At 43.9% G+C, this 25,928-nt stretch overlaps 1 protein-coding gene across 1 annotated transcript in view; it reads right to left on the reverse strand.

Annotated features, from left to right (window-relative positions):
• LOC135385247 (uncharacterized) overlaps nucleotides 1–25,928 on the reverse strand; it is a 108,493-nt gene that overhangs the window by 11,401 nt on the left and 71,164 nt on the right. The window contains exon 9 of the mRNA XM_064614452.1: nucleotides 3,357–3,471. Within this exon, the coding sequence (XP_064470522.1) occupies nucleotides 3,357–3,471 (115 nt within the window). The remainder of the gene's footprint in view (nucleotides 1–3,356; nucleotides 3,472–25,928) is intronic.

A 25,928-nucleotide genomic window follows, 5' to 3' on the forward strand; every position in this document is an offset into this window, starting at 1 on the left:
GTTCGGCGAAGTCGTTGAGGGGTAGAGAACGGGCAGCAGCAAGCGCGACGCGGACATTGCTGGGGAGACGCTGTAGAAAAAATTCTCTCAGAATTGCGGAGTCGATGGTGGCAGCCTTATCACCAAGAAGGTATTGCAGGTGGCGAAGCAGCGGCGTGGGCTTGCGGTCGCCACGGTCGTCACAAGAAAGGAGTTGCTGAATGCGGCGCTGCTTCGACGTCATGAGCCGCGTAATGAGGACATCCTTGAGTGCTGTATAAGCATCGCCGGGTGGGGGGAGGGGCGAGCAAGATATCGCGAAGTTCGGCGGCGGCCGACGGGGGTAAGCTTTCCACTACGTACTGATACTTGCTCGTATCGGGCGTAATTCGGCCCAATAGCGAAATGTGACATCCTGGTGTTCCGTAAACTTTTGTCCCAAGCTGTACTGTGTATTAGTACTATAGTACAAACTGTGATATTACTGCCCACCCGTAAGTTGCACTCAGCTTATTATTGCGGGAAACGTCGTGATCGTTGTTGTTACCATCACATCTCACGGGAAGCTACTCACTTAATTACTTTCTTTAATAGCCATGATCATTTCAGGCAAGATAATTCCTTGTGCTACATTAACAACTACGGAGAATAGAATGGAATGCATGAAGAATGTAAGTTTCTCATGATCAGCACCGACGTGCAAGATTCCGCATATCACCAACACTCAGAGAATATGGACCACTTTAGAACACGCAAGTGAAAAGCGAAGGAAAAAACAATAGCAGGTATTTATATTCCGTTACACTTTATCACAGTGTCTCGTTCTGGCATTCGTCTTCACTTTCTTGTGAAGAACTTGTGTCTGAAGTTCTCAAGGAATGCTAAAGCAAGTATGACGTAAGGAGGAACACATGTGCTAGTAGTAACGCAGGCTCCTGATTACGGTGTTCTCTTAGCTCAATACTGGACAATAAAACGGCAAGAACACGTCGATGGAAACATCTCCAAATATGAGACGCTAGCTGTGCCTCGCATTCAAGGTGAGCCCCTTCTTGGATACCGCTGAAGCTCCGTGGCTACCACAGGGGTGGCATCCAATGTATCGCTCCGTAGACGAAAGCGTGCCGGGCGAACGCAATGCATCCTGGACAGGTCCTGGTCGCACGTCGCAGCAAACGTCAAGGCACACGTGACCTTAAAGATGGCGGCGCCCGTGATCGGCGGTCAAACCGTTTGTAAAGAATGCGGTTGTTGTTTCTGGACGACGTTTTGGATGTCTTTCGATCACTGTAAGGTTTTAATTGCAAAAGCAAAATATTATTGAGTTATATGAATTCCATCACTCTGTACCCCGTAGTTAGTGCTTGATGTTTCCCACGCACTCCGGCGTCCGGTTCGGCCTTGGGCGTTCTGGAATGACCCACTTGGTTGGCGCGTCTTTGTTACTGGCCGAAGTAATCCCTTGAGCCACTTGCACTGTGGATACTACATCACGTTCAAGATGGCGGACCAGCTTACGGGATTTAGTTCATGTGGGAAAGGGGAAATTCACGTGACAAACCTAGTTATGTTAACGGATTAGGTGTTTGGTTTTGGTTTCACGGTTTTGATTTTATTGGACCGTGCATATAGTGCGCAGTGGTCAATTTCGCACTTTATAAGCGAGTCGAGCTATTTCCGGACAGCTCGAGCGGAGACACTTGCTACAGGAAGGTCTGGGACCTGGTATCATCGTCCACCCCCGCCGGGTTCCTGTTCCGTAAGACTTTGTCTTGATTTACATTGCCTTGTGCATAGTGTATATTAATTAAACACGGTTCATGTTGAGTACTTCGCTGGTCGGACGTCTTTCTTGAGATCAACCTCTGCTCCTAGAACGCGTCACGAACTTCTCCGTGGGAGAGAAACTTTACTGTCACGGCAATTATTTTTATCCGACAATCTCGCAGTAAAACGCGCAGTTTTGCACATAAAGCCTCGTACTGCTGACAACTTCCAAAGATGTGACGACGACCGCGCGTTAAGACTCACCGAGCCGATGCGATGTACTTAAACTAAGCCGAAATGAGCTACCATGAAAGAGCTGATGTTCATCAGTTGCCGCCTGCGTCGACCCCGTCGTATGAATGTGCGTGTGAGTGAGCAAAAATGTAAGAGTGAAAGGAGGTTGAGTGAGAGAGAGTGGCTGGTTTGTCCCTTCAGTTGACGCACCCTGAAAGTCGCTGGGAAGGCGTGTTAGCTTAGCTCAATTGGTAGAGCCCTGGACCGGCAATCCAGAAGATGTGGGTTCGAGTCCTACAGCTGGCTAACCTTTTCAGTGACTTTCACCTTTCATCGAGCTACCATGTTGCGGAAGAAGCACCGCATAGTTTACGCTGGCAAATTACGTTCATCTCTTGGTGTTATGCCGACGAAAATATGTCGGTAAGCGGCAAAACGACATGTAAACAAAGTCACATGATCTCAAAATGACGTTTTCTGCGATGTGCGACCAGGACAAGATGTCAGTTTTGCCAAAAGCACCCGCTTGAGGGTAGTTGCAACAATGGCGGGTTTGTGTCACCCCTGTGGTGGCTACCCAGCTTTATTCAATATCTGTGATAGCGTATAGTGCCTGGGAGGCGCTCCCAACATGCGACCGTATCAGCCATTGTGGAGTTTGTCGTACATCCACTCGCGCGATACCGATAAGAAGAAATGACACCGCATGTTTTCTGTGAATGCCCTATTGCGCGCAGGGTATAGTCAATACTACATCGGAAATACCGCTTGCAACTCCCAGTTGGGCTTCAACCAATATCATGCGCCGCAGCTGGAGGTACAGCTGTTCTTATCACAGCAACAACAGGGCATGCTCTTTGGAAATCTGCTGTTGGGCAGTGCTGATGTTGGTCGGCTATGTTGAGGGTGGGGTGAAGCAGTATCTCGAGAGACAGTTGCTCATGACAGATGAAACTATTTACCTCTGCATGGACCTGCTCCAACTGGGCTCACGTCAAGGTTGCTGGCTCTCGAGTGTAACTCCACACATCTTTCTAAGTACCGTGTAACGTGCAATGTAGAAAACAATTAGTGGTTTCCGCGGCAGAGGCAGGTCTCCCTTGTGTAGAGAAGTAATTGGTTTTCATTTCTGACACATTAAGTAGACGTTGTAATTAAATCTTTTCTGAACGCAGGAACCACACTATTTCCGTGACTCATCTAATCAGTCGACAATGCAAAGGTCAAGGAGACTCAACTCAAACTCAAGAAGATGCTGCCTCTAATCATGTTTGGAAGTAGTCGAGGTTGTAATATAATCTTCTATGCCTTAGTCGTTAGTTTTGCACCAACCAGCTCGCGGAGCTGTTTCTATGTTCTACATCTGAAATACTCACCCGTACTTCACACCAACTTTCAGTTGACCATTACACCCGTGTCCTTCGCATTCCTTCTCAGTTCCAATAACGCATCTTCTGACATCATTCACTGTTTTACAGGCAGGCGGATCATCTGCAATGCAAGGGAGCTATGAAATGTAGCTTTATACCTTCACAAAAGGTGCAAAAACAATGAAATGTAGCTTTATACCTTCACAAAAGGTGCAAAAACAATGTCAAGTCGCCGCAAAGATAATAATTCAAAACGACACAACACGGTTGCGAGCATCTATCTGTTTATTTTTGACAGGACTTTCGTGCATAAAACTGCGGTTGCTCAGGTTGGAAGCAATGTTGCAACCAACGGGAATGTATAACGGAGACATGGCATTAAAAACTGATAAAGAGAGTGGATAGACAACTTGGGAGTCGACGAGAAACGTAGGAAAGTGAAACACAACAAGAGACATGAGTATACAGAACGTGCAACCACGGTTTCGTAGTATACAAATAGGCTCGTAGACGGGGACATTCGGGAAATTGGGGTTAAAAGTATAGTGTTAAAATGAGGGCTTCAATTGAATGACGGCAGTTGGAGAAAAGCCACCAGGAGTGGGATACACGCCTGTGATTGCCGTTTTAGAGATACCACAAATTACACCATACTAGCTATCCTCTCTTCAACGTACCAAGCCACGCTAGGAAAGACGGGGGAGACCCTTAACGTATTCTCTTACACTGTTGCCAGTATCTCCCACGTTCACACGGACTTGTGGCGGGAGGCATCTTTCTCATCTAACGTTGTAGTGGAGGAGCCAATTAAACGCAGAAGGAGAAACACAACACAGGCCTCCCAACGCGCACATGGATACTTCAATTGAACGATGGCAGTTGAAGAAAAGGGGAAACGGCTGTTGAGGTATGCAACTGGGTGTTGTGAGGCCTGTGTTTAATTCGTCCTCCTAATGCCTGGGTCACACTGTTGCATTGATATGCGTTGCGGATGGACGGGCACAGTTCTCACGGCAGCGAAACACTGCGAACCTAAAAGCATACGCACCGCAAGAGTTAAGCTCGACCGAACTCCATGCGGTACGGGTAACCTCCGGCTATGCAACTGACCAATGAGCGGAGGCGCAACGCGCAAACGCCTCACTGTTCTGTTGTCGTTGTTGCTTTTCCGACATGGCTGCCTTCGCTGAAAGCACGTTGGCGAAGCAAGAAGTTTTGAAGAAATTGCTACAGTTGCCGGTAATACGCTTCGACACAACTCAACGTTTCGCCGACCACATCACTGTTGCACATTCATGGCTGTCTGTGGAATGGATGCGTGGTGGAGCGGCGTGAATGGTGAAACACAAGCGATTTCTGTAACAAGAACGCGTGTGTCTGAACAGCATGTCGTCCGACAACCGCCTCCGGGCTGGAATCGTACGGTAACCGCAACAGAGAGAAGTTGCAGTGCGAAACAAACATCAGTGTGATTTTCTTATCTACTACAACAGTAAGAGTGCTAGGGTGCAGGCGAGCTGGTACATTGTAAGACGAAGAAAAACCTGAGACAACACGTTCTCGAACGCTGCAAACCCTTTAATGACACAAACGCTTACACTCCCAGTAACCTCCTGATGGGTGGAAAGGAGGAAGCAGAGGAAACGCTAACGTAGTTGCCCTTGGACTTAATCTCCTTGAACTCAGCTAAAACTCGCCCAAGCGAGCCACGCACCTTTTCCAAAACAACGGCTTCTTCGAATAGCGGGGTACAACTGCGACATTCTTTATAGTGTTCAACCATTTCAGTATTCCCTGAAAGGCTGTCAGCACCCCTTTTATGTTCTAGGAGCCTAAAGTTTAAACATCTGCCCGATTGTCCTACGTAGCAAGAGCCACAAGCAAATGCATTATAATACAAAACTCCAATGGCGCACTCAACAAAGCGGGCCCGGTGTGAAACACTGCAGCCTGATCTATTAGAATGAAAGGGCGTTAGAGAGCACAAAGCGCAACATTTAAAAACAATAAATACTGAATACCAAACCTCTTTGTGGCAGCTAATATGTTATGTGATACCGCACGAAAATATGGTACACAAACGCATGTAGAAGGCTCCTTAGAACGACGGGGCTTTACGTCAGTGATGCTCAGGGTAGTAACTTCGAATGCAATAAATTAGAACCAAATCCGCTTTTGTTAAGCGGCAAACCTGATGGCGACGACCAGAGCCGTCGCGAGGCGAGTTTGCGCCCAGGGCAGGGCAAATCTGAAGTGCCCCCCAGTCTCCAGTTGCCGTAAGAAACCCTCTAAGCAAAGAAAACTATTTGCCTAACAAACGCCTATTTGCACTGCTGAGATCGTAAATTCAAATTATCTTAATTCCCGCTTTATAATGTCGAACCAACCTGCTAGGGCCTGCCGTTCGGAGCCCTCTCTGGCGAGGGCGCCCGTGGCGGCTGCCCCTCTCGCACCCCCGTCGCTACAGCTCTGGCGAAGACTATCAGATACAAAATGGCAGCAAGACTTGTTTTTCGCCGACCGGAGGAGCAATGCGGACCGCAATGCCCGACTTTATTGTCCGTATTCACCTGTCCCACTTAGCCACTGGTTTAGTGACGTCTGGTTTAGGTTGATCACATGAGTACTTCGTCCGCCAATCACGAACAACCACCCCGCTGGTCTAACCCGGCTACCGTGAGGCCCATGGCGGCCTCCATGGAGTTTTTGTGTGCACAACGCATAGGCCTAATCTACGCTTCGCCGGAAATTTTTCGGCGAAATACAGGTAAGTTTTGACTTGTAAAGCTACCAGAAGCGTTCGTAAGGCGAATGTTGTTGCACTCCAATCAATATTTGCCCTCAACGTCTCATTTCGTTCGCCGTTCACACGACGTAAACCCGGCGGCCCAGCGATGGTCTAACTTCCATGTATTTGCATAGGACTGATTTAAACTAGGGGTGGGGATAGTTTAAAGCCGGTCTACCGCGGAGCAGCTGTGAATGAGCCTTTCGAGAAACAACCCAAAAATAGTTTTTGCTGGACGCTGTTGCCTATATAGTTTTCAAGTCGAAATTGCGCAAATTAAGCAAAAAGAACGTTGTGAGGAACTCGTGAGCGAAGTAAGTGAAGTAATAAACCCGCCGCCGATAAAAAGTTAATGATCGGTATGAAGTGGAATTTTGAAATCCGCTCTCCTAATTTAGGACCAACATCGTCAAAGTTAGTGATGTCAACATTGGCAGCTAGACACAAGTCACTTTCCGATCCAAAGCTGACAGGAGGTCGTGCACAAACAGCTGTTACCTCCAGCAACAAAAACGACGCTGATTGTGCGTGGTACTTTTAATACAGCCCCTAGTGCCTCTGTTATACACCACTAACAATAGTTTGTGCTGTGCTGCCGTTGCTGGTTCTGATTGATACATTTAACGACTTGCTGCACACTACAGTGATCGCCGGTACTTGTGAACGAGCTTTGTGTTCCTAGATTACTGTTAAGTGTTTCCTGTTAAAAATGCATCCATCATGTTTCTCTTCTAAACTAAACGGAGGTCACAAGAGGGAGGGGGGGTTCCATGGAGCAGTTATACCTCCATGTGCCTTACAGTTATACAGGGGAGTTTGGTACATGTTACCCAGCATGTAAAGGCAGAAATATCAAACACGTAGCTCGCCTTTGAAATGTGCGAGTGACCTTCCAAAATAGTAGCATTGAGAGGGTACCTGGAGTTATATGTTGGATGTCCCAGTGCATTAACAAGGTGCAATATTTCAGATCTGACTCTGGAAAGGGCACCAAATGGAGGAAGCTCTAGATCCCCTTGGAAGCTTGATTTGCTTGCCCAGAAAGATGCAAGCCCCATAGGAAAGCACTATTGCGTTCTGTCATTATGAAAGCACTAATGTTTTTTGGAAATCGCTATGAGCATGTTTCTTGGCACAATTTTGTGCTGGTGAGATCTGGCTATGCTTATCGGCTTTAACGCAGGGTGCTGCTGTATATCTCGACTGGGAGAAATTTTGACAAACAGCGTGTCTTTAGGATATCAAACTTATTCGCAAGGAAATATTGCGAGCAGTGTTTTTGTGTCAACGAATTTGTATGGACAAATGAGAGCCTTCACGGGGGAATATAAACACAACACTACAGGTTTTATAGCTCAATTTAATCCAATGGTCACTCATTTTAATCCCATGGTCACTGAATTTAATCCTATAGTCTATCAATTTAATCCTATGGTCAACCAAATTAATGCAGTGGTCAGCCAATTTAATCCGACCCATATTATTGCATCTGCCGCCTTTGGAATCAGTATAACCCAGTAATTTATGACTACTGCTGCACGCTAAGGAGATAAATTGCGAGTACTTGGTCATTTATTACATAGGTATTGCATCATGAGTTATGACTATGGGAGACTTTATGAGCTTTTCATGACTATAACCTATATTATAGTTCATGGCTGAACTATGTCGGACCACCCTTGTCGGAAATGGTATAATGACATGAATTATGACTATGCGGGACTTCATGAGGTTTTCATGACTATAACCTACTTTATAGACTATAACTGGACTATTTCGGGGTAACCTCATTGCAGAGAGTATAATACCATGATCTATGACTATGTGGGATTTTATGGGCTTTTCATGACTAAAACCTGCATTGTATACTATACCTGAACTATTTCAGGCTACTCTTGTAGGAAATTGAATAATGTCATGACTTATGACTATGCTGGATTTTAATAGCTTTTTAAGACTATAACCTACATTATAGACTATGACTGAACTATTTCGGACTACTCTTGTTGGAAATTGAATAATGTCATGACTTATGACTACGCAGGATTTTATGAGCTTTTTATGGCTATAACTTACATTATAGACTATAACTGGACTATTTCGGAGTAACCTCATTGCAGAGAGTAATATCATGATGTATGACTATGTGGGATTCTACATGCTTTTCATGACTAAAACCTGCATTGTATACTATGACTGAACTATTCGGACTACTCTTGTTGGAAATTTAATAATGTCATGACTTATGACTACGCGGGATTTGTATTAGCTTTTTATGACTATAACGTACATTATAGACTATGACTGGACTATTTCGGACCACCCTTGTCGGAAATGGTATAATGACATGAATTATGACTATGTGGGACTTCATGAGCTTTTCATGACGATAACCTACATCATAGACCATGACTGGACTATTTCGGGGTAACCTGATTGCAGAGAGTATAATACCATGATCTATGACTATGTGGGATTTTATGGGCTTTTCATGACTAAAACCTGCATTGTATACTATGACTGAACTATTTCGGGCTACTCTTGTTGGAAATTGAATAATGTCATGACTTATGACTATGCTGGATTTTAATAGCTTTTTAAGACTATACCCTACATTATAGACTTTGACTGAACTATTTCGGACTACTCTTGTTGGAAATTGAATAATGTCATGACTTATGACTACGCAGGATTTTATTAGCTTTTTATGGCTATAACTTACATTATAGACTATGACTGAACTATTTTGGACTACTCTTGTTGGAAATTGAATAATGTCATGAATTACAACTATGCAAGACTTCATGAGCTTTTGATGAATATAACCTAAATTATAGACTATAACTGGACTATTTCGGAGTAACCTCATTGCAGAGAGTAATATGATGTATGACTATGTGGGATTTTACATGCTTTTCATGACTAAAACCTGCATTGTATACTATGACTGAACTATTCGGACTACTCTTGTTGGAAATTTAATAATGTCATGACTTATGACTACGCGGGATTTTTATTAGCTTTTTATGACTATAACCTACATTATGGACTATGACTGGACTATTTCGGACCACCCTTCTCGGAAATGGTATAATGACATGAATTATGACTATGTGGGACTTCATGAGCTTTTCATGACGATAACCTACATCATAGACCATGACTGGACTATTTCTGACACTACCCTTGTCGGAAATGGTATAATGACATAAATTAGGACTATCCGGGACTTTATGAACTTTTCATGACTATAACCTAAATTATAGACTATAACTGGACTATTTTGGAGTAACCCCATTGCAGAGAGTATAATATGATCTATGACTATGGGGGATTTTATGAGCTTTTCATGACTAAAACTTGCATTGTGCACTATCACTGAACTATTTCGGATTACTCTTGTTGGAAATTGAGTAGTGTCATGACTTATTACTATGCGGGATTTTATATCTTTTATGACTATAACCTACATTATAGGCATGACTGGACTATTCGGACTACCCTTATCGGAAATGGTAAAATGACATGAATTATGACTATGCTATACTTTATTAGCTTTTCATGACTAACCTGCATTATGGACTATATCTGGACTATTTCGGAGTACCCTCATTGCAGAGTACCATGATCTTTGACTATGTGGGATTTTATGAGCTTGTCATCACTAAAATCTGCATTGTTTACTATGACTGAACTATTTCGAACTACTCTTGTTGGAAATTGAATACTGTCATGACTTATGACTATTTGGGGATTGTATGAGTTTTCATGACTATAACGTGCATTATAGGCTGTCACCGGATCAGTTCGAGCTCTCCCTGTTGGAAATGGTCTAATGCCATGACCTATTGCTATTTCAGCATTTTATAAGCTTTTTATGACTATAATATATATGAGTGGACAGTTTATCGGTGTATCGGTTATAACGAGGGCAGTGCTGGGCTCCGTTTAATGGACCATGTACATCAAACTGTCAATACCCCAACAGTTACATGCCATATCATTGCACACATTACAGTTAGGGTAGTTCAAATTAGTCTTGTGGTAGTCATTAACATAGACTATGGTCATGAAAAGCTCATCAGATACCAAGTAGTGATGTCCCATGACATTATACCATTTCCAAAAAGGCCAGTGCGAAACCGTCCGCTCATAGCCCATATAACAGATTATAGTCATAAAAAGCTCATAAAATGCTCAAATGGCAATAGGTCATGGCATTAGACTATTTTCAACAAGGGGAGCCCGAACTGATCAGGTGATAGTCCATAACGCAGGTTATAGTCATGAAAAGCTTATAGAATCCCAAAATTGTCACAAGTCATGACATTATTCAATTTTCAACAAGAGTAGTCCGAAATAGCTCAGCCATAGTATACAATGCAGGTTTTAGTCATGAAAAACTCTTCAAATCCCACATAGTCAGATCATGGTATTATACGCTACCCAATGCGTTACACTGAAGTAGAGCACTGCAAGGGCCTAATTTTGAGGCCCGGCCGCTGCGGCCCGCATCCGACCCGGGCCCCACTTCTTCTATAGATTTGCAGCCCAGGCCCGACTCCGCCGGCTGGGGCCCATCCCGTACCCGACTGTTTCCATGCTCAGGCTCGGTCCCAGCCCGCTTCTGCTCTATGTGTTCTCGAGGCCCGGAGGCGTATTTAGCTTTACTAAATAGCGCAACGCAGCGAGGAAAAGGACGCAGCTAATTGGTGGACAGTGAGAAGTACACTCGAATGGAGCGGCTGTGTTTCTCTGCCGGCAAGCCGCTGTGTGCTTAGTGTTTACTTGCTTGGGAAGGCAGCGTGCAGTGGTGCGTGGGAAATATGTATGTACGATGCGGTTCAAGACGGATTCATCTCCGCTCTATTGCGCATGCACCGGTGTTAGTTGCCCTGTCTCGAACTCTCAGCGAACGAAATATGTCAGAACGCCTAACCTAACTGACCCTCGTGCCGGACACTCAGCGAGCCCGCCACACCCATCATCCCCAAATGCGTGTAAGTGCACGTGTGATATCCAGATCCATTACACGAAATAAGCATGATCACATATAAAAAAGTGATAGTTCTCAGATGAAAATATCATGATATCCCATAACCAATAGAGAAAAAGAGTGACATGGAAATTCAGCTGTCCGGTCCCCTGGAATATGTTCGCGTACATGCCCGGCCATGGCGGGCATTGCCAAGCCCCTACCCAGTGGCTGAAATCCGAGCCCGGCCTAGGCCCGCGTAAAAAAGGCAAAGCCCGGCCCACGGGCCGGGCCGCACTCGGGATTTCGGGTAAGCCTGGGCCCGTGCAGTGCTCTACTCTGATATAGTCCAGTTATAGTCTATAATTTAGGTTATAGTCATAAAAGCTCATGAAGTCTCGCATAGACATAATTCAGGTCGTTATACCATTTCGGAGAAGGATGGTCCCAAATAGTTCAGTCATTGCCTATAATGTAGGTTATAGACATGAAAAGCTCATAAAGTCCCGCATAGCCATAATTCATGTCATTATACCATTTCCGACAAGGGTAGTCCGAAATAGTCCCGTCAAAGTCTATAATATAGGTTATAGCCATCATAAGCTCATAAAATCCCGCATAGTCATAATTCATGTCATTATACCATTTCCGACAAGGGTAGTGTCCGAAATAGTCTAGTCATAGTCTATAATGTAGGTTCTAGTAATCAAAAGCTCATAAAACCCCGCATAGTCATAAGTCATGACATTACTCAATTTCCAGAAAGAGAAGTCCGAAATAGTGCAGTCACAGTATGCAATGCGGATTTGAGTCATGGAAAGCCCATAAAATCCCACATAGTCATAGATCATGGTATTATACTCTCTGAAATAAGGTTACTTCAAAATAGTCCAGCTATAGTCTATAATGTAGGTTATAGCCGTGAAAAGCTCATAGAATTCCGCAGTCATAATTCATGTCATTATACCATTTGCGACAAGGGTAGTCCGAAATAGTCCAGTAATAGTCTATAGTGTACGTTATAGTCATCAAAAGCTCATAAACCCCCGCATAGTCATAAGTCATGACATTACTCAATTTCCAACAAGAGTAGTCCAAAATAGTGCAGTCACAGTATGCGGATTTGAGTCATGGAAAGCCCATAAAATCCCACATAGTCATAGATCATGGTATTATACTCTCTGAAATAAGGTTACTTCAAAATAGTCCAGCTATAGTCTATAATGTAGGTTATAGCCGTGAAAAGCTCATAGAATTCCGCATAGTCATAATTCATGTCATTATACCATTTGCGACAAGGGTAGTCCGAAATAGTCCAGTCATAGTCTATAGTGTAGGTTATAGTCATCAAAAGCTCATAAACCCCCGCATAGTCATAAGTCATGACATTACTCAATTTCAAAAAAGAGCAGTCCAAAATAGTGCAGTCACAGTATGCAATGCAGGTTTGAGTCATGAAAAGCCCATAAAATCCCACGTGGTCATAGATCATGGTATTATACTCTCTGAAATGAGGTTACTTCAAAATAGTCCAGCTATAGTCTATAATGTAGGTTATAGCCATGAAAAGCTCATAGAATCCCGCATAGTCATAATTCATGTCATTATACCATTTGCGACAAGGGTAGTCCGAAATAGTCCAGTCATAGTCTATAGTGTAGGTTATAGTCATCAAAAGCTCATAAACCCCCGCATAGTCATAAGTCATGACATTACTCAATTTCCAAAAAGAGTAGTCCGAAATAGTGCAGTCACAGTATGCAATGCAGGTTTGAGTCATGAAAAGCCCATAAAATCCCACAGCCATAGATCATGGTTTTATACTCTCAATGAGGTTAGTTCGAAATAGTCCATCTATAGTCTATAATGTAGGTTATAGTCATAAAAAAGCTCATAAAATCCCGCATAGTCATAATTCATGTCATTATACCATTTCCGACAAGGGTAGTGTCTGAAATAGTCCAGTCATAGTCTATAATGTAGGTTATAGTGATGAAAGGCTCATAGAATCCCGCATAGTCATAATTCATGTCATTATACCATTTGCGACAAGGGTAGTCCGAAATAGTGCAGTCACAGTATACAATGCGGGTTTAGTCATGAAAAGCCCATAAAATCCCACATAGTCATAGATCATCGTATTATACTCTCTGCAATGACGTTACTCCGAAATAGTCCAGTTATAGTCTATAATATGTAGGTTATAGTCATGAAAAGCTCATAAAATCCTGCATAGTCATAACTCATGACGTAATACCAATGTAATAAATGACAGAGTACTCGCAATTTATCTCCTTATCGTGCAGCAGTAGTCATAAATTACTGGGTTATACTGATTTCAATGGTGGCAGATGCAATGATATGGGACGGATTAAATTGGCTGACCACTGGATTAATTTGGTTGACCATAGGATTAAATTCAGTGACAATTGGATTAATTTCAGTGACTATGGGATTAAAATGAGTGACCACATGATTAAATGGAGTGACCATTGGATTAAATTGAGCGAGAAAACCTGTAGAGTGTCAAGGCAGCCCATGTAGTCATGATGTCGATACCACTGTCAGGAGTGTGCAGATACTGCGTGCAAAATTGTGAGCAGGTTTCACCTTGCCGGTTCAGGAGAAAATCCACAGAGAAGTGAAGGACGCACATGTAAGTACATGTGTAGCTAAAATGTGTGCTCTTCCGCTTCCAGCACACCACACCAGAAGGGGAGGGCAAATATGCAAACAACCAACATTTCTGCAATGATGATGTAACGTAATATTAGAAAATATTCAAGGTGACAGCTACTTGCTTTTATGCTCACATTAATCATCTGCTAACAGTAGAAGTGGCTTTGTAGACTGCCACCGCAAGACACAAAACACAAGAAACCTGGCTGCAGACTTTATCAAAGCAACATATTTCTGGGATGCGATTACTGCCAATACAAGCCCATGACCATGATTCACACAGTGTTCCCCTTTATTGTGTGAGCAGCACTGTGTATGCCCAACACTTTGTTTCTTTTCTTCCTCATTATCTGTTATGGGCACAGCAGTGCCTGTACCTCATGCTTTTGAGTTGTTTCTTTGCATTAAATCAATAAAACTTGTTACGCATTTCCACAAGGATTATTATTATTAAGGATATCAACTATTAGTTGTGAAGTACAGAAGTTTGTCCCATGCCACATGCTATGGAAAAGAAATATTTACTACATTGTGCATGGAGACACAACTCCAATGCATTGATAGTGCAACAGAGCGGAATTCTATTGGGCAGTTTAGCATGAAAAGCAGAACCACTAGCTGACACTCTTACTGGCACAGGAAGTACCAACACTGAACAGTTGAAATTACTGCTGTACATTGGACATGAAGAGTGATTGAATACCGGAAATGCTGTCTGTTACACATAACGAACAAATAGATATCATGAAAAATGGAACTGTGATGGAAGGACATGTAGGGTTTGCCTGAGCCGGTGCAAAGAGAACCAGTAACACAATTACCAGTACAGTGGAATATATGTAGATCATAGGGACCTGTTGTTACTAGTAATGCTATGTTTCCACATTGTACTGCGGCGCACAAGTACATCAATCTAATGAAACGCAGCTATGCTGAGGACAGTCACCACGTGGCAGATTGACATTTGTATCGTCTGTGCTAAATCATGGGTATCATTATGGTGTGACTGCAGGTGTATGACAGATCACGTGATCTGAGAACACAGGCATGCTCATTTTTTTTGCAAGATTTCCTGGCAAATCTCACATGCTATGAATTGTTCACGGCTGTCATGACACCGATGTCATGACATGGTGGCGACACGGATGTCAACGACACTCCAGCTTTAGACTGGTGTGATCTGTGCACTTGTTGCGTAGTCTCATATGCTGTAAGGGAAATCTTGAAGAATAGAAAAACACTTTCCTGTGTAATCAGGTCACAAGATTTGCTATATACATCTGCATTCACATCCACATTGCATCCATGCCCCTATTTATCATGAATGTCGAAATGCCTGTAATCTCGTTCTGTTGTGTCTGTCTTTAATGTGCTCTAAATAGCTGAGTTCGAGCAATAAGTATAGAATAGTAGAAATTGTAGTAATACTGAATGAACCAAACCAATGGCCACTTCTAATATACACTTCACTTCACTGTACTTTCAATTATGTTGTAACTTTGTTCTCCTTACACCAGTACAGGTACGCGCTAAGTGCCCACGGTTCTTCCTTTTTGACATGTCCTGTATATTACCTGATAGGAACAGGTACTCCCATTTCGTACTAGCTCACCTCTGCCTTGGCTCACACTGCACCCCTAAATGCACACCAGTTGAATGAAGTATGAACGCAATATGGGCATACTAACGTCACAAAAATCTGATGTAATTAAGAGTGTTGTTATCAGCATCATTACAAATGGTTATAACATGTATGAATCTGTCACTCGAAAGCCCCCAGGAAAGAGTGCCTAGATGGTGTTACAATGCGAGACACCACGGCACTCATTTACATTTGGGAAGATTGAAGCTTCCTTCCTTCACATCATCACCAGGACAATATGTGGCACCTCAAGCGTACTAGTTTTACTGCATAACCGACATAAAATGCCTGTGACATATGATACACATTCTTATTTAGTTTGTTAGGAAAGCAGTTCTTCAGTGCAATACGTAAAGAAAACTAATTGTCGTACAGATATGTGGCTTGAACGTGACTAACCCTGCTTAAATGCATGAAAAGCATGTCATTGTAAGAGTAGAAACCATTGCTTCAGGAATATTGTGGTTGTGTGTGCGGCATTTTTCCTTTCTTCTAAAGAGGAGTTTCGCACTACCTCTACCTATGTTTCTTTTTGTAACCCTGCCAACTCCCACTTTTTTTTTGTAATGCACCCTTATGGGTACATAAAGTTCAATAAAGTGTAATGAACTAACTATATGCCCTTCATGTGTGCCAACATAGATGTGTTCGCCCAAAATCTGTGAAACTGTTCTTGCTGTTGGGTGCTGTTAACTTGCAAACCATCACCCCTCCCCATGCATCACCTATTAATTTCCAGAATACACCAGCTGAAGACATCGCATGTTCATCACTGGCTGTTGAAGTTAGGTGGTCAGCCATGCAAAAACATCTGTTATTTTTCTGCATATTAAGCAATGTCCCACATTTCTGCTCCCAGACTTTGTCCGTGATGATGCGGTACACCGCGTTCACTACACTAATATACTGTCTAGTTGTGTAGCTTTGTGCTGACACAGCTGAATGAATATGGGGGCACGGCACCTCGTCAACACGCCTTGCCAAAAACATGTTCCTACTGCAGGTGCTGCTCATAATCCCATCTGATATCAGCAGTGCGAACCTGTTTGCTGATATTCCTTCGTGTTCTGCGACCGTAATCGATCAAGGAAACGTCAGAGATACAAGTGACATGTTGCGTGGTATTCTGCTGAAGTCAAGTTTCAACAACTGGCAACCCTATGCAACGTCAACGAATGAAAACCTTCATAAACAGCTTGGGAGCTATAGTTTCCCAACAAATACATCCATACAATACATCCCAAGTAAAAGGAAGGTAATTCGGAAGAAGAACCCACGGAGAGATAATCCACTTGAAGAGGCGCGCCCGACGCCTTCGTCGTATTGGCGACAGAGGGAAGTTCATAGAAGTAAAAGCATTATTGAGATCGAAACTTCACGAGGCAAAACAAAGATATTGCAGCTTTACTTTAGAGGAATTCATGAAATCTAATCCGAAGAAATTTTGGGACTTTTTCAAGGAATCAACTGATCCCATTGATAAGATATACTGGAAAGATAAGTTGATATCTAATCCCAAGGGGGCTGCAAATGCTTTCAACGAGTATCTTAAAAGCGATAAAACCCCGGTGCAGGGGACACAAAGAGACAACACAGACGAAGCACTGACTGACAAACAACTTTAATGGCAGGGACACATCTTAAATATACCAACTGCACACCCGACCCCTAGTGGCAGCCAAGGCAGTCATGCTGTAATCACAAAATTATCACAAAGTTATCAAAAAGCTATCACGCAAACAGGCACCAAGTAAACTTTGTGATAATTTTGTGATTACGCCGGAGGCGCCTCGGCTAGGCAAGCCTGTTCCAATAGTGACAAGCAAAGGGGTCTACTCAGCTGCCTATTCAGGCGGCTTCGCGGGCGCGAGATATTGGAACGCAGCCCAGATTCTGTGTCTGGCATAGTAAACCTGTTGGGTTTAGAAAGCTTAGATGAAAGACGAAGGATGGCTCGAGCTAAATTTTTCCTTTTGCTCTACCGCAACCAGCTGGGTTCTGATAATACTAGGATCTACATACAACCCTTCTTATCTCGCCCTTTACGCTCAAATCACTGCAATGCCGTGAAACCCTTTGATGTAAGGACGGATATTCTTAAATACTCTTTTTTCCCGCACATGATATCAGTATGGAATGCGTTGCCTGAAAATGCCGTACGTGCAGAAAATCTAAACATGTTCTCTAACCAGATGGGATGTCCTCCGTAACACATCTATAGGTTCCTTTTGTTATATTTCCTTGCCGTATTGTACTTAGTGCTCTGCTGTTGTTCTGATATCTCTTCTCTCACTTCATTTTGTTGTATTGTATTTACTGCTCTTTTATCTATTCATCTTCTTTTAATGGCAGTACTGCTACTGTTGTACACCTTGCATGGGACAAGATGCCCCCCCCCCCCCCTGTAACGGTCTGTAAAGACCAACAGTATTTGAAAATAAATAAATAAATAAATATGTCGGCTTCTGCAAAGTTACAACTGCCAAAGTGTCTCAAAAGACAACAGAAAGTGTGGAAGAAAGATATACAATCCTGTATTTCCTAAAAAATAATAGCAGCTCATTGTAGATAAGATGCATCTGATTTCAAATTTCATTCTTTTCTTTATATGAGCTTATTTGCATTGCATTCATTTGTCCATTGCAGCCTTCCACTTACTGTCCATTACATATCAATACAGAAAGCTAGCAGGCAATGGTCAGTGCTGCTGTTTGCTTTGATATTCCAGAGCGTTGTTTCTCAAGAAATAGCACAACATAGCAGCATAGCATAACTGCGTAACTACGCAGTGCACAAATGCATGGGGCACATGCACAAATTTTTTAGAGCTTTACCATCTGTATTTCAGGTCGTCTGCAATACAGGACAGTGTAGAAAACTGGGAACAGTCAGAGACCTATAGCATGACTTAAAATCTAAAAAATAAAATTCTCAAGAACGCTGTATAGAGCTGCTGATGTAATTGTGCAATACCTTAATTTGCACAATTGGACAGTGGCAGTCCTCAGAGCAGCCTTGCCAAAGGAGAAGCAGAGGTCACACGGGCCTCTCATGTGATTTTTCTGTCAAATTCAGGTATCTGTGTCAAAGTGAAGTGCTAACTGCAACTGCATCACCATAGAAATTCTTTTTGAACAAAAGCCTAAATTAAAAGCATCAGCTGGCATATTATAGAATGAGCGCAGAAAAATACATAAGTCTCTGACCAGGTATGTAAAAGGGTTTCCTCAATAATATATGACTCTGAACCAGGGCCGGTGGTAGGGGTGCGCGGGGCCTGTTTCACGACAGCAGGAATCAAAAGATAAGAATAGGTAAGATTTTCGCAGTGGGAGGTTTTAGCAGTACGAGAAATGGCAGCAGGAGAAAAGGGTGCGAAATCCTCGGTATAGCTTGCAGGGTTGGCGGATTTTTCTTAAAAGTGGGACTTTTTCTCATCACATAACAGAATGGCACATAACACATTCTTCTCTCATTTCTGTTTTAGTCGAACATCTCGCGTGCGATTAAGTGCATACTTGATATTTAAAAAAAGTAATCTCTGGTTGAGGGCTTTGTGCGCGGGGCCTATGCAAGCGCGGGGCCTAAGGCGGTCGCCTTACCCTATCGCCGGCCTGCTCTGAACACGCAAGCACAATGCAAATAGCAGCACGGATTTGCTTGTAGCTGATGTTGCAGCTGTTGTTGTATGTGTTTGCCTTTGTCCTTGTATGTTTGCTCCACCCTCGAAACACCATTACGTAGACAAATAAGACCTTCTGTACGAGATAGTTGATCCATTTTAACAGCAAAGAGAAGATTGTTTGTATTTTGTGTATGTGGTCTCAATAAACAACAAACTCTGAATGGCTCGGATCTATTGTAACGACACTAATGTGTGCCCTTTTATTCTTGCAGATATGGCGTCTGTGATGTCAAGTGCGCTCAATATATGACTGTAGGACAAGTGTGTACATCCCCATTATATTAAGTTCCAGCAAGTGACAGTCACAGCACAGCCAGTCTTTGTTAGCTGAACAGAATAAATCAATTCAGTGCTTGATGATTTGTACAAGAATGTTATACGCAGAGATACGCAGATAAAGGAGGTCACAATTAACCATAGCACGTACCGCACTGATAGAACGACAGGATTTCACGACACTGGCAACTTCCACACAACTCACAGGCAGGGGAACCCTGGGTAACATAACGAAAACAGCGCTAACACACACACACACACACACACAGGACGCGGATGCAAACAGGACTGCACAGTTCGCTTTCCGTTGTGCGCCCGAACAAACGCAGCCAGCGAAGCGATGCTTTAACGCGTTGCAGATTTGTAATACCTTGTAAAGTACCACGCCAATTTCTTGAAACCATAACACTATAAAAGTTATGCGTGTGGGAGTCCGATGCAGGATATGGCCACCCTTGCATCAATGTTATTGCTGTTTACTTACACGCAGCCTACCGTGATGATGCGCCTGCACAGACGCTACGCACATGACACCAGACTTGAAAGCGTAAAAACACGTTGCTGACATGCCCCAGCGATCGAAAGGCTATCTCGATCGTTGCAATTCACCACACAGGCCGCACAACAAACGATAAACAAGCGATGGTCCATGGAGGCGCAGTTATTATACGCAACCACAATCGACGACCGAACACCGACAAAAGTACAACGATCGCCTCCACGAGAATACGTACACCTGCCTATTCAATAACATGTCAAACGCGCTCTTTGTACGTTGTTTTAGCGATCATATTAACAAACACAACGGCAGGCTTAACCGCCGGCTACCCACACACCACACACCATCCCGCAACCACCTGTAGCAGCGCCAGCGCCGCCTGAACTTTCCTTTATCAACCTCGTAACAAAAAATAAAAAATAAAAAAATAAACGGGCGTCTTTCTCTTTGCGGCTTTTCCGTCGTCTGCTAATTTCTCCCTCCCCTCAACCATCTCGTGACAATGTGAATAATGCGCATGCGTTGTGGTCAAAGGGCTTCACAGCCGGGGAGATCACGTGATCAACTTAAACCAGACGCCACTAAACCAGCGGCTAAGTGGGACTGGTGAATACGGGCATGTCAGTTTGGAACGGGAAGTAACGGTTACCATAAGACCAACAAAATAGGGGACACAACCGCAACGGAAGGTCAAGATATTGAAACCTACCATCAACTACACGCCCAATGAAGAAAACTAGCACTGTTGCACTGTTGATAGTTGGGGTAGTTGGTAACGTGACACTGTAGATATCATTCAGCAAAAGACAGGGACACACATAGAGGAAGACACAACACGTAGACTGCAAACTCACAACTGAAGATTTATTCACAGAAGAGAACAACGTGAAAGGTTAGGGGAGGGGGAGGAGAGTAGGTTTAAGGGGAAAAAACGGTTCGCTCGGTTTTGAGGGTCAGCGTCCGCAGTGTCCCAAATACTCCAATTCGGGGACTGTCAGGGCAATGGACGAACAGCTTATGCAGCGTTCCGTTCCAAGCTCGGTAATGCGGGAGGCTTCTATAATTTCTCGAGTCGTCTTGTCTTTTGCCCTCGCCACAACAGAAGTCTGTTGAAGAGGGGATGGCATTCGCAATTCCTGCAATGTAGTGCAAGATGGCCCGATGGGGTTTCGTTGGACACTAACGTCTTGTGCTCATTGAGCCTGGTATTCAGGAACCTGCCCTAGCTCAGTGGATGAACACATCATTGGGACGTTAAGCCATCTTTCGGAAAACAGGAAACTAGCTTGTGCCATAAACCTGCTTCGCTAACAACTCTGAATGGCATGTCCACCTTACCGTCTTTCAAAAGAAATTTGACAGCTAGCGCACAACACTTGGTATCCCTAATTTTCTTTTCCACCTGGGTGAAGACATTGGCGATTTTCCGTTTCAGTGACTTTAAAATGCCAGAAAAGGATTTGAACAACTTGTTAAGGGCATCCCCGGCTTTCATTACATAAAACGACAGTAGCAAGAAAGCGAAACGGGCAGATTTCATTCGGCCAACAAGAGCCCAACATATGTTTTTTAGTTCACGCCTTACAGTACCTAGAACATTGGACACTTGTTTACAATTCCCTTACGACACAGCCGAAGGGGGGAGGTGCCCCACACACTGTTCAACAAATGCCATCTTCGCAGAGGTCGGGTATCCAAGGCGCCACAGTTTCGACAGCAGATGCCACCTCGATTTTAGACGGCTTAACTGGATACATAATTTAGGGATTTTCGAGAGAACAGACGAGACTTGAGGTGAGAGCGGCACATTAGCTATATTGAGAAAGTCGCCGTAATTGGCTTTGTACAGATCTTCGTAAGCTTTGCTGTGGAACTGAAGTTGCGACTTTGAACGGTCCCAACCACGACCAAACTCGCAACACACAAGTCGTGTCGACTGATGATGGTATGCCGGCAGTCTGAAGTCAGACTCAAGCACCAGGAACCGCAACTTATCCTCAATGGCTCGCAGGTCGTTCAAATGAGAAACCAACAGATTCTTCTGTACACGGAGGAGCTTGCACGAGGAACGCCAAGGCAACAAAGAACGGTCAAGCGGGACTAGTTGTTGAGGGGGCAAAACTTGGCGGCGCAGACAGAACTTGAGAGTGCACATCTCCACTTCCACATTAGCAATAGAGATACCAAACTTTTAAAGGACAAATAGGGCCACAGGACAAAGAACGGACTGACAGAGGTCGGGAAAAGAGGCAATACTTATAAAACCTGCAAGCGGGAACATCAACGGAAAGTGGAGGCGAGCTGCTACGTAGTAAAACGACAAAAAAACCTGAGACAAGGAGAATTGGAGCAAGACAAGGAGAATTGGAGCAAGACAAGAAGCAAGAAGCAAGACAATCAACCAAGAGTCATTGAAATGGAAAATCACCGACATCATCACCCAAGTTTCGAAACCCCTTGACAAAGAAAATTACGGATGCCAAGCGTTGGCCGCTGGCTGGCAAACTTCTTTCGAAAGGTCATTAGGTGGACATGCCACACAGAGTTCTTTTTAGGGAAACAGGTTCGTGGGACAAGCTAGTTTCCTGTTTCCTGAAAGATGCCTTGACCTCCCTCCGTCTCCCCAACCGCTTGTCCCTAAAGAGCTCGGTTGAATTAATCCCCCAGTTGTCCAGGTTTCATGGTACTAAGTATGAAATTGTTTTTCTTGATATAAGAGACTTGTATTATTCTTTGAATGTACATGAGTTGCACCTTCGTGTTAAGTGTGTAGTTGAAAGCCAACGTGTAGCATTTCAGTCCTCTGTGGGCATGTCCCTCAATATGTTTCTTCGGGTTCGGATTTCGGAGTGCTACCGCTGCTTTCTTCAATGACTCTCTTTTTGTACAATCTGATGGGGTTTGTATTGGATAATCTGTTGCTCCGATCCTGTCTGAAATCTACATTAACGTACTCGATAGTCATGTCTGCCAGATCTTGAATTGTGTGGACTCTGTTCCTCTTCTTGTCACGCGTTACGTAGATGACATATATATTGTACTGACGGATGGCTACCTTGTGTCCCAAGCTGTGCAGGCAATGATATCTTTATCCCCTGATCTAGCTTTCTTCATTGACCGCGTAGTTGATGGTAGGCCTTAATATCTTGACCTTTTGTTGCGGTTGTGTTCCTTATTTTGTTGGGCGACGGTAAACGGCTGGTGGCAAACCCTTACTTCCCGTAAACACCTCCAATTCCAAACTTATAAACGGGGGCATTGGGCTTCGCTCATCGGGTCGGCGCTAAACAAGTCTCGCTGCCATTTTGTCTCGGACAGTCTCCGCCTTAGCCACCAGGTTTGCCGCTTAGCACAAGCGGGATTTGGTCCTAATTTGTTGCAGAAGTGCAGTTTCATGACACGAAAGACAGATTACATGATTTAGAAAGTGATGGATGCTTTTAACGTTCTTGTTTTATTCATTCTCAGTTACCATGATCCCAATTTGGAACCTATACTCGCCATGTGCTAGCATGCCCTTATGCCAGTGTTCCCAGCACATAATACAGCGCTGATCCTTTGGATGGAAAACGATCGAGGACCTTACATAATAAACTAATAATCAATCAAGTGATGATGAGCGTGAATCAACGTGTAGCTTGATTGCGAAACGATTAATATGAGTTGCCTAGCTCCGGGAAGGCTTCCACTGAGCCCATTCTCAAGATTGAACCCCTCCTCCCAACAGGCATGGCGTCCTGCCAATATCCTATCTGCGTAGCATGTCCGACAACTTTTAGGAGATCCAGGGACGGGCCAACTTTAATATTCAGTTTGTATCCCCGTACAGAGAGGCGAACCTTTGCAGGGTAAACAACCCGCTCAGAAACGGGACACAGAAATGCATGAAAATACATAATATCCCCTGTGCAGAATGCGTTGACAATGCAGTGTACTAGATCCTTCTCTCCTATAGGAAACAATATGTAGACCAGACCGGCCGTTGTATGAACGACAGGCTATGGGAACATTCCAACAACGCAGAAAACGGAAGAGGGGGATAGCTGGCCGAAACCTGCTGTACGTGTAGTTGCCAGCCATTGTTCCGAAGCTGCTGCATTCTTGAGAAAAACAGGACCAAATTAACTCCAAGTAAACAACGAATATCCTGGACAGGTCCAAAATATGTCGCAGACGCGAAGACGTCAAAACATCCTATATACGTGCCACGGATATTCGTGATGTGATCAAACTATATGTCGCAGATGTCAAAACTGCAGCTATGTACTGTGCATGTCACATGGACATCCAGTCTGTCTCCTCAAAATATTTTAGTTGTTGGGGATATCCAATTCTTTATATCTTCTGTACGTCCCAGACAGAATATCTTCGGGACATCCGGATTTTGATATTATGAGGCGATCCCATCACGAACAAAAAAGATACGTGCCACACAGAGTCTGCGTAACGTTTGTCAGAAACAAAGGGCACGATTTGACTCTCCACAACATTTGAAATTTGAACGGTGGACGGATAAGCACGCTGCTGTTATAAACAAGCCAACAAACTGACATACCCGTGCTCTGCTTTAACAAATAAAATGTTTTACAATACTTTAACACATGGCATATTCGATTTAGCATTACAGCATAAACAAACGTCGAAAATAACAGTAAAAATAACAGTAAATCGGAAGGTGGTACCAATATCCTTTGGGTGTCCATTAGTTGAGTTAGTGGGACGTTCTGTGGATGTCGAAAAAGTGGGACAAATGGTCATCTATTGTACGTACAGAAGACGTCTACAAGCTATGTGCGAAACTTGCTCGGATATTCAAATGCCAAGCACTGGATATTACATGGATGTCACTGGGACGTAGATGGTTTACTGGGCTAGGGAAATAGTCGGTGCTGAAAGGATAGCTGCGTAAGGACCAGTTGCCCTATCCAATAAAAAAGCGGCATTCTTGAGAACACGACGCATTTTTGCGGGGCAGCCTTGACGATATATCTATAAATACTTGTGAAACTTGATTGCAACATAGTCGTTGGAAGTAGCGCCAGTCTCTCGTCGTTTCTGTCCTTATGTACACAGTTTGAGCGCTTCATGTTCTCCGTACTTGCTTGGGATGTCAGATTTCACGACTGCAATTCGACATACTCGCAATAACCTTAACAAGCTACAGGCAAACGGATGGTTTCGGGCACTGATACAGCCGATACATATATCGAAACAGACCGCCACGCGGTCTTGGTTGCATCAGAAAAAGAGCTTCGATCGAGGTCAACTTGCACTTGTCTATGGGGTGCAGTATGGAAAATACACAAAGGAGAAACTGCCACAGCTCCGTAGTTCTTTGGCAACTTCTTTGATACGGCCGTGCGACGATTCAAAAAGAAGCGGAAGAACGTCGTGACATGTGCCACTTTACGCAGTGGCCCTCTGCAGCTGGACCCACAGCTAACAATTTTTGTGTTGCGGGTATACATTCCTCGAACATTCGTGCTGCTTTGAGGGTGGAGCATACATAAACGAGTTTCTCAGTGTTTCTGGTGACAGGGCATTACTCGGTGCTCAAGCTAGAAGCCTTCGCCTTTGCTTATGTGTGCCTAAAACAACAGAGGCCTCCTCTGTTTTGGCAGAGGCGCGTGAACCTCCAGCCCACATTCTGCGCGACAAAGAAACTCTTGGTGTTTACGCCCGATTCGTCAGCCGACATACCCATCATTACCTGCGAGATATCTGAGTGACTTCTGCGTCATCCACATTCTGTCGTGGTCTGCTTGGTCTTAACAGCTACCTCACTCACAGTGCCACCTCTGCTGCATACGCGCCACCGACGTGGAAGCTGAATCAGCCCATCGTACATGAGTCTGTGCCGGCATTGCTAACAAAAAGCAGCATACCACCTGTCGCTGCATGTCAACTTACCCTGGAGCACATTCATGCCTTCCATAGCCATAGAAAGGGGATGTACACTGACGGGTCAGTGCGGCAAGGTTCGTCGACGGCGGCGTATTATGTCCCTATAGCGACGACTTCGAGCATGCGTCTC

Source organism: Ornithodoros turicata, chromosome 2, assembly GCF_037126465.1.
Source record: "Ornithodoros turicata isolate Travis chromosome 2, ASM3712646v1, whole genome shotgun sequence".
Classification (NCBI taxonomy): Eukaryota; Metazoa; Arthropoda; class Arachnida; order Ixodida; family Argasidae; genus Ornithodoros; species Ornithodoros turicata.